The sequence below is a fragment of the Glycine max genome, chromosome 5 (assembly GCF_000004515.6).
Source record: "Glycine max cultivar Williams 82 chromosome 5, Glycine_max_v4.0, whole genome shotgun sequence".
Taxonomy (NCBI): domain Eukaryota; kingdom Viridiplantae; phylum Streptophyta; class Magnoliopsida; order Fabales; family Fabaceae; genus Glycine; species Glycine max.
Genome location: NC_038241.2, coordinates 38,216,483 through 38,226,994, shown reverse-complemented (window position 1 = coordinate 38,226,994; position 10,512 = coordinate 38,216,483). Strand labels below are relative to the sequence as shown.

General features: G+C 33.6%; 2 protein-coding genes across 2 annotated transcripts; one reads left to right on the top strand and one right to left on the bottom strand.

The window, feature by feature from the left end:
* Positions 1 to 1,288: 1,288 nt before the first annotated feature.
* On the bottom strand, positions 1,289 to 2,137 carry LOC100306228 (defensin-like protein 1). The gene is made up of 2 exons (XM_003525107.5): positions 1,981 to 2,137; positions 1,289 to 1,711 (listed from the first exon to the last, which is right to left on the bottom strand). Exons 1-2 carry the CDS (start codon positions 2,033 to 2,035, stop codon positions 1,542 to 1,544), a joined length of 225 nt encoding a protein of 74 aa, XP_003525155.1. The 5' UTR covers positions 2,036 to 2,137; the 3' UTR covers positions 1,289 to 1,541.
* Positions 2,138 to 7,020: 4,883 nt separating this feature from the next.
* LOC100804544 (patellin-3) lies at positions 7,021 to 10,287 on the top strand. The gene is made up of 4 exons (XM_003525106.5): positions 7,021 to 8,266; positions 8,510 to 8,634; positions 8,729 to 8,864; positions 9,799 to 10,287. Exons 1-4 carry the CDS (start codon positions 7,166 to 7,168, stop codon positions 10,054 to 10,056), a joined length of 1,620 nt encoding a protein of 539 aa, XP_003525154.1. The 5' UTR covers positions 7,021 to 7,165; the 3' UTR covers positions 10,057 to 10,287.
* The last annotated feature ends 225 nt before the right edge of the window (positions 10,288 to 10,512 follow it).

Here is a 10,512-nt window from a genome sequence, read left to right as displayed (position 1 = left end):
CTCTGATTTTTATTAGAAGATATCAGAGAGGCAGTACTGCCTCTCTGAATGTTCAACATGTCATTAAGATTAACAAATTTAGTTAAAAATATAAAAAATTATCTTAAATTAATATTTTTTAGAACTATCATACAAACAAAACTAACAAACATTAATTAGTTTTATTTCTCTTGCTATCATATTATTCTAGAGCTGACCTTAATAAATGATATTTTTATAATAAAAAAAAATTAATGAAAAGACATTTTGGATTTGATATTATAAAAAATTCAAGACACATTCTTAATTTAGATCGACTTTATAATAATTAAGTAAGGTAGTATAAAGGAATTCACAATGATAGAGATCAAACCGTACGTTTACATGCACATGGATTGATTTAATAGATTTTTTAAATATAGAAAATAAATTGCGAATCCATGACATGTACATTGACAAAATTATATCTTTAAAAATGAAAGTATTTTAATTAAAAAATTTGCTAAATTCTTTAAAATTCTCAAATAATTCATTTAAACACACTAGATTTTTTTTTTCTGAACAAGAGGGACCAACAGCCCAAACCAGAAACAAATTAACTACAGAGACCCAACTAAAGCTGCACAATCTGCAGCAATAAAGTCCTTAATAAACACACAAGATGAAAAGCAAAGAATCAAGAAAATGACACGCGCTTGCATATCAATTTTCTTATATGATTTTGAAAAATATTTTTCCCTCCACTCCTCAATTATTGCCTAATCCATACGTTCACCCTTTTGATATAAAAGGAAAGATAAATCTATATATATGAAGTTTTTATTTGCTCCTTAATTACTTAAATTTTTATTATAAGATTTGGCAGTAGGAATAATAATAATAAAAATAATAAAATTAAGAAATGTGCAAATTGAGTTTCTTAAAATCGTGTCGCAAAACATTTTAAAAAACGAAACTAGTTCACAATTCAGACGACGTCTACAAAACTAACGTCTTGATCAAAATAAAACATTTTTTCTATGTTGGAGGCAATGTTTGAGCTAGTGAGGTGTCTATTTTTACTGCCTTACACTCAAGCATGTGTAGATTGAACAGAATAATCTGACTTTTAAATCTCAGGGAATGCTTGCGTTGCATATGAGGAGTAGTATGGATTGCGTGTAGGGGGTTTTGTTTGGAGTATATATAAATTATCCTCAAGAGAGGTGTTGTAATTTTGTTTAGAGTATATACATTACGGTTATGGTGGGCACCACGTACATCGGATATTAATTTCTCATTTACCACTAATAATCACATCAGGGGAGAATTGAAAAGGCATAACTAATTTATTAATTTCCATTATAATTTATTGCTGAACAGAGCAAGATGATCACGACATATATATATAACTAGATCATGATGCCACACTTGCTCCACCAAACTAGGATCGATAACAAAAGACACACGTACCTACCTAGCTAGCTAGAACCCCGACACTACGTACATATGTGTCGGTTAGAGCTATTTATTTATTTGTTTGTTTGTTTATTTCATGGCCTCTTTGGCAGTAGTAATTTCGATCAACATGGCCTGCTGCAAAAGCATTTGCGAAGAGGGCCTCGGCACTGACCACCGATGAAACCATCGCTCCTGCACACATGTGCACATTGCCTGTCGAATAAGCATCTACCCTGGAACCCGTGCCTCCTTGTCAAGCAATCTTTCGCCTCTGCTCTCTTCACCGTCACATCTATTTTCACACCATCAGATTAGTCACAAGAGAAATTAAAAGTTCATTATATCAACTTGTCACATATATGGTCAAGATATTCCTATCTTCCCCCCAAAATAATTATTAAATAAATGAAAAAATAATATCAATATTAGATTAAAAAAATTAATTAAAGTATTAATAAAAAAACAATTAATATTAAGTTAAAAAATCAAATACCATACGTGAAAAATAATTTAATTATGTGCCCCAAATGAATAACACGGAACTATAAATATGTATCTTACCAGAAGCTAAGACAAGGAGGAGCAAGAACAAAAACCCAAATGTTTTCCTCTCCATGATCGAGGCAGATTGAATTGAATTGTTTAGTTCGAACTCAAAGTGGAAAAAAGTGTGGCTCTTTGGATCTTCTTATATAATATGGATTGGAAGTGTGAATGACGTGTGATCAGACCTTGGCTTACGTATGGAAAAGATCAGTTTTACATGCAAACCAGCAACGTGTGCGTAGAGAAGGCTTGTAAGCTGCCACGATAAGCTGCTACTCATGTAACTCCAATAGGAGAGGAACAGAATGACTACACACAATATTCATAAAGTTGTCGTTCGGTGCCATTTTATGGTATGCATCATCATATCTTGCTTCATTATTAAACAGGTTAACTGCGTGCGTTTACTTTTCGAATTACATATTAGAGTTTACAAGTAAATGGTTAAGTGGTAAATCCAGCTACACATGCATGCACATCTTTTGTTGAGGCTAGTACATAGTATGCTGCTTAATTAATTGAACTTGAAATATGGATAATCATGTCTTCCTCATTCTATAAAATTTTCTTGTAAAGAAAAACAAAAAAAAAAATCAAGAAAATTAAGATGCTTGCGAAAATTACGTAACGGAAACTAATTTTTACAATAAAAAATTACAAAAATTAGTTTTCATAAGATCACTCTATGAAAAGTAAATAAAAAAATAAAAACGAAAGAGTTGGGATGAGTTTAGAAAAAAGAGTATGCGTATGGTGGGGGGAGTGAAGGTGAGAAAAAGGTGCATGGATGGCCGGGGTGGGATCAATCGACGGGGGAGGTTAGAGGGAAGAGAAAAAGGTGAGCTGTTCATCTTCATATTGACTCGATGAACTCGATAATGCAAAGTTCAAACCAAACAGACAAATAAATTTAGCTCGAATTGGCTAAATTAATCAGTAACTTTCACTAGTTCAAAATACGAACAAAGCCAATTATAATTGGTTCAGTTCTCAAATATATCTTTTTCCAACTCGATGACCAGTTCAACAACTTCTTTAACTTTTACGCTAATACATTTTAGTATACTTTAATTTTTTTTTTTTTTTGTCTTTTCTTTCTTTTTCATTCACTTTAATCTTTTTATAGTAATGTTTCCGAATATCTTAATTCAGTCATAATATTTATTATGCAGTTTTCTTTCATATTTTAACTGAAAGAAATAATGACATGTATAAAAGTGATAACTATAAAAAAAAATATTAAATAATATAAATAAGTTCAAATATAAAATAGAAACTTAAAAATATAATATATATAATAGATAATAAGTTCAAATAGAAACTTAAAAATATAATAAATTACTTTTTATCATAACTTGACCCTAAACACGTGTATGTTTTCACGTAGGAATCTCCTCTCCTCGATCTTAGAATTGCCATTGCCTCGCTCTCACCGCTCCTCAATCTTAGTTTTTTCCGTTTATATGGGATGGATATGGGTTTTGTTAATTCCAACGAAATCAAATTATCACGGTGTGGGGTGAGATGGATATCATTTGTGTGAGATTTCCGTGTGATTTTATAATGTGAAATTAAACTTTGTATCTTACACGCATAAACATTACATTTTCATTTAGATGTTTTGTGTTGAATCGTCAAAGCGGTAGGAAATTAAGTAGTAAGAGAATCTCTCGAGACCCATTTGTGAAGGGAGGCACTCTTGGCCGCATCGGAACAAAAGGGCATTTTTTAACAAAATAAACAAAAGGGAGAAAGAGATGTCATAACAATTGAAAGATGTTTAAAGCGCTTCAGATGATTCTCAGCGTGGATAAAAGCAAAATTAAAGGGCATTTTTTAACAAACAAAACCAAAGGGAGGTACATTATCAAAAGAGTGAGGTATATATAACAACTGCCCTAATTTCGTTATGAGTTAGCCCATGATGAATTGAAAGAGTGTTTAAAACCTGACAGGCCATGGACGTTTGTCCCATGCCGAACCCGGTTTCGTTTAGGTTGTTGCTTACTGCACCTCCAAGTTGCTTTCTACACCCTTTCTAGAATGCTTATTTACCTTTTGGATTGGCCATCCTGAAAGCCACAATCTGTAATCATTTTGAATCGGTCATTCTGAAACTAAAAAAGAAGTGCAGAAACAACAACCTTTTATTTATATGGGACAAATTTATGATTTCTAGCCTGAGACTGCGAAATCTACGAGCCCATGTAGCCATGCATTGCTTCTCTTCCACTCTTCGCGCTACATTTTTTTCTTTTTGGTATTTACACTACATTTTTACAGTTTTACTTCTTTCTATGTTCTCTAATGCTTCCTTTTGAAAAATATACTTGTACAGTAAATCGTACCATAAATTTTATAAAAGAAAAAAGAGAAAGGAGGGAGAGAAAATTGAAACGAAAAGAGATAGACAAATAAATGATGATGGGTGCCGATTATAAATAATGATGAATAATAATTGAGAAAATAATAAGATCAATTAAAAATCTGTTAAACGACCAAAAGTAAACTTCCTGAAAAATATGAGAATCTAAAATCAGTCAAAAGAATATTAAGGGAATAAAAGTGAATTTTATGAAAATATGAGAAATTATATATATAATTTTCCAAAAAAATATTTACATTTAACTATCACATCAAACTAATTGATGATATAATTATCATTTGACTATCACCTTATTATTTAACAATTTTATTTGACGAGAGAATCTAAAATGTTAACAGAAAAACAAATATACAAAATAAGATTGATCCATTTTTTTTACTAAAAATAAAATTTTGAAATTGTTTAAAGATAAAAAAATTAAAATAAAAAACATTTTTTTATCAACACTTCGTGTGACCATCTACTTTGTCCGATTCGAATTATGCCGGACCGAGCGATACCGTAAAGAGAAATCCCTCAGTAGGCGAATCTTTACCGTTTCCATTTTTTATTCAGAAATTGCGCCAAGCCCAAACAGTTTTAGTCCATATAAACGTAGGGGTGTTAAAAAAATACTGTTATATAAAACCATTCCATAATGATTATATGTAAATCACTTTTAATCCATTTTAATGGATTGATTTTATATTCAAATTATTTTTTTGGATTTTAAATCAAAATTAATTATTTGGATCTGAATTGGATATTTTATTAAACTTTTAGATTTTAAAATATTTATGTGAAAATAATCTAAATCGAAGTCGGTTAAAAGTAAATTTTTGACTGACATCGATTAAGATTATTTTCGACTCATATTCATCAATGTTTTTTCCAATAGATGTTAGTCGAAGTTTTTTTGCCAACATCGATTGATAATGTTTTTCAACCGATATCAATTGAGGATATTTTTCAAATGTTGACTATAAATTTTTTCAACCAACGTTGCTTGGGATTATTTTTTTCCTATGTTGTCTAGAGCTTTTTCGATCAACATCGGTTGATGATATTTTTTATTGATGCCATCTCGAGTTTTTTCAAATGATGATGTTTTTCCGCCAACATTGATCGAGGTTGTTTTCCTGTCGACATCAACTAGAAATTTTTGTAGTGTATGTCAACCGAGACTATTTTTCGACCAACATCATCTAGGGTTTGTTTCAATCGACATCGATCAAGACTATTTTTTGGCAATGCTATTTTAAAACTGATGTTGACTAGGTTTTTTTAGTTGACGTCAATCAATGTAATTTTTTTTGTCGACACTAGATAGGATTTTTTGGTCGACGTTGGTGGGAGCTATTGTCTAGCGCCAAATGAGATTTTTTTTGGTCAATGTCAACTCGGATTTTTTTCTGAAGTCAATTAGTGATGTTTTTGGTTCGACATCAACTAGACCTATTTATGGTTGATGTCGGTCGAGGCTAATTTCAACTGATGACAATTAGGGTTTTTTGGTCGACACTGGCTACAAATTACCATCATCCTACATCAGCAAAAAAAATCCTAGTCGATGTCAACGAAAAATAACCCTAGCTGACATGAGTCAAAAAATATCTCCCACTAATAGTCTTGACCAACGTTGACCAATAATACCCTAATTGATGTCGACAAAAAATAGCCCTCATTGTTGTCTACCAAAAAATATCATCGACCAACGTCAACCAAAAAAACCTTAGTCACCATTGGTTGAAAATATTTTCCACCGACACCAATTGAAAACACCCTAGCCAAAGTTGACTGAAAAATCCTAGCCTATATCAACAAAAAAAAAATAATCATGTCTATTATCATCCAAAAATAGCCCAAACTAATGTTAGCTAAAAAAATATCATCGACTAACATTGATTAAGAATCCCTAACCGACCACAACCAAAAATAATTTTGACCTTGGGCAAAAATAGCCTCGATTGACTAAAAATAACCATAATCAAAGTCGACCAAAAATAATTATGATCGATATTAGCTAAAAGTTGTCTTAGTCAAAATAGGTCAAAAATTAATTTAAGATTTAAAGCTAAATTTAAAACAAAAATGATTTTAAACTATAAACCGATTTTAAACCCATTTTAAATCAATTTCAAAAAAATAAAATCCCTTTTATCTAATTAAATGAATATGAATTTTAAATCCAATCTATTTAATTGGATGTAAATTTACAACAATCAAATCCATAAATATTCCTAAATTTCTTATATTATATAGTTATATCAATGTTGTGGTTAGATAAAATAAATAAAAAATTGATTATATACTTACGGTATAAAAAGTTTTATAAATCATTCTATCATAATTTATTATATATAATAAATTTATTAATTTTTAATATAATTTAAATAATAATTTATAATTAAATAATAGAATATAAACATTAAACTCATAAAATAATTTAAAAAAAAGTTATAAAAAATGAGTTGGGGTTGGAAAGTGGGGAGTGAGTAACTGGTAAGTAGGGCCATGATCTGTTGGATAATTGAGAAGGTGTAGCCAGCAAAACTGCCGATGATTTGCCTAATTACAACGTTACATTACGAATGTACAGAACAAAACGGGTCCCACATTTTACGTTAAGGTTGCCCTTTCCTAGCTGGCACAACGCAACACGATCTTTTCTTACACCCCCTCAACTACACTACAATCCACACTTATAGTCATGACTCCCCCACCTTCACCACTCTTTATAACTCCTCTCTCCCTCACATTCTCACCACCACCACTATCTCCATCTACTACTCCTTCCCCTTATTGACGACACCACATTCATTTACCATATCCAACATGGCCGAGGAAGCTCCAAACCAGACAACCACACCACCACCTCCTCAAGAGTCAGTGGCGCAAGTGGAGGAAGTGGTAGTAACCGATGTTCCACAGCCACCAGAAAAAACAACAACCACTGTTCCAGTTGAAGAAACCGTCACTCTCGAGACTCACCTCTCCAAACCCAATAATGCTGACGACAACGACAACATCATCCCTGAATTCAAGGAAGAAAGCACCAAACTCTCTGAACTCCCAGAAAACGAAAACAAGGCACTCCAAGACCTCAAGAAGCTCGTTCAAGACGCTCTCAACAACCACCACTTCTCTTCCAAAGAAGATAATAAGAACCCACCACCACAAACTGCTGCTCACAAGGAAGAAGTTGTAACTGAAACTAAAACTGATGCTGCCCCAGCAAAAACCGAAGAGGAGCAAGCTGAAACAAAGGAGGAAGAGGAAAAGAAGGAGGAAGTGAAAGAAACGAATGAAGAAGCTGCGGTGGATGATGATGGAGCAAAAACTGTGGAGGCCATTGAAGAGACCGTTGTTGCTGTCTCTTCTACCGTTCAGCCTCAAGCTGAAGAGAAAGCTTCATCGCCACTTCCACCTGAAGAGGTTTCCATTTGGGGGATACCGCTGCTTGCAGATGAGAGGAGCGATGTGATTCTGCTGAAGTTTCTGCGCGCGAGGGAGTTCAGGGTGAAGGAGGCATTCACCATGCTGAAGAACACGATCCAGTGGAGGAAGGAGTTTGGGATGGAGGAGTTGATGGAGGAGAAGCTCGGGGATGAGTTGGAGAAGGTGGTGTTCATGCATGGCTTTGACAAGGAGGGTCACCCTGTGTGTTACAACATCTATGGGGAGTTCCAGAACAAGGAGTTGTACAAGAAGACTTTTTCTGATGAGGAGAAGAGGGAGAAGTTCCTGAGGTGGAGAATTCAGTTCCTGGAGAAGAGTATAAGGAAGCTGGATTTCAACCCTGGTGGCATATGCACCATTGTTCATGTTAATGACCTCAAGAATTCCCCTGGACTTGCCAAGTGGGAACTTAGACAAGCCACCAAACATGCCCTACAATTGCTTCAAGACAATTACCCTGAATTTGTTGCCAAACAGGTACTCTCCCACACTCCTTCCAATTCATTGTTTCTAATGATAAATTGTTGGAATTTCAAGTATGAGTAGCTATTATTCTAGATTGACCAGAGAAGAGATATAACCTATATAATGTATTCATTGAATCGGAATTTTGAATGACAAAGTGCAAAAATTGAGATTGTGACACAACACATTATTTCAATAGACCTGCTGATCAAATTCAGATGTATGTTATTCTAATTCTTTGTTTTTTTGGTTCAGGTGTTTATTAATGTGCCATGGTGGTACCTGGCAGTGAATAGGATGATAAGCCCTTTTCTTACTCAGAGGACCAAAAGCAAGTTTGTCTTTGCTGGGCCTTCCAAATCAACGGAAACCCTTTTGAGGTGAGGACATAAAGTTTCAATTTTAGCCTTTTTCTTTGTTGTTTTTCAGTTTGGTTTGTTGGTGATTTTGATTTTTGTCCCTTTGCACTTTCAGATACATAGCTCCGGAGCAGCTTCCCGTGAAGTACGGTGGACTAAGCAAAGATGGGGAGTTCGGAAATATCGATGCTGTCACAGAAATCACAGTGAGGCCGGCAGCAAAACATTCGGTGGAATTTTCAGTTACTGAGGTGGGTTTTCCATTGCTTTTTTGTCGTAGTAAATTGGTTTTTGAGAATCCAAAGAATGCAGCATTGGAATGGGGAATCTTTCATAGGATTCCTTTCTTCTCAATATTATTTAATTAATTCATTGTTTGCATATTTCTCATATTTCATGCCACAAATTGTGCTATCCAGAAGAAAAATTCAGGAGCAAACACTCATATTAGTAAATTAAGAATAAATAAAATAAATACAGAAGGGTATACTCCAATTGAAAAAGAAAGGTGAAAATAAACATAGAAAGCAAGTTTCTTTGGTTAGCTATCTATTGCCGCTGGGAGGTTGGAATATTTAAATTTTATTTCATGTAATTCTCATTTCTCAATATTGCTAAGAGCCAAATTTCTTCTGTGTTTAGCAAACCAATAAAACGTGTGGACCACTTTGATGTTTGATTAGCTAGGTTGTACAAAAGATAAAATAACCTTGAATATTAAATTTGTCAGATATTCCAATTTTACCTCAAAATGATTGATGAGAGAAATTCATGCTCAATCAAGAGCCACCAACATTTAGCAAGGATTTATAAATATGGGAAAAAACATTATAGAGAAAAAGAAAGAGGCAGTAGGTTCAAGAGGACAATTAAAGTGCTAAAAGGACAAAAAAATTCAACAGCCTATAAACTCTATCAAGTCTTGATAACTACCTAATGATGTTGATTTTGACATTAATGTCCATTCATGTATAGGGTTACATACTTATGCTCTACATCTTTTATTTATTATTAGAAGCTGTTATTGGACTTAACTCTGCAAATTAAAGCCACATGTAGCAATTAAATCCTATACTGTACCTTATTATTACAATTGATGAATAGATAGAGACTTCATGTTTGCCTTGTATGGTAGAATGGTTTTAATGTTATTTATTTATTTTTGTGTGTATTGGGGACGTGCAGAACTGCTTACTCTCTTGGGAGCTTAGAGTAATAGGTTGGGAAGTAACTTATGGGGCAGAATTTGTGCCAAGCTCAGAAGGAAGCTACACAGTAATTGTCCAGAAGGCTAGAAAGGTTGCTTCATCAGAAGAACCAGTGCTTTGCAACAGTTTTAAGGTTGGTGAACCTGGGAAAGTTGTTCTCACCATTGACAACACAAGCTCTAAGAAGAAGAAGCTCTTGTATCGCTTGAAGACCAAGCCTTCCCCTTCTGACTAAAATCATCATTGTTATGTGTATGTGCAAGTGGGAAGGGGAAGAACAGTGCCAGAATTGCTTGCTTACATTCCTGCATCAACTTCTACCAAGACACCAGTGCTTCAAAGATTAACTTTCCAGCTGTTCATATATGAATATAAAGTTTTTGTTTTTAATTTTTTGGCCTTTTTGTTTTGATGATTATTATGTGTTCAACCATATTATATAATTATATATACCTCTTTCTGTGTTTTTCTTGCTATGATTATTTATTGTTGTTGTTATCACTGAAGATAAATATCAAGGTCCTTCTTTCAAATTTGGGGTATCTTTTGAGTTGTTCTTAGGGAGGGACTTGTTGGCTGTTGCCCTATTTGTATGTTATAAATATCATGTAAATTTTTGTGGGGTCTCTCTCTCTATCTCTGTCGCTCTGTCCGTACCTAAGCATGAAGTGTGTTTGAGAGCTGTCATGAT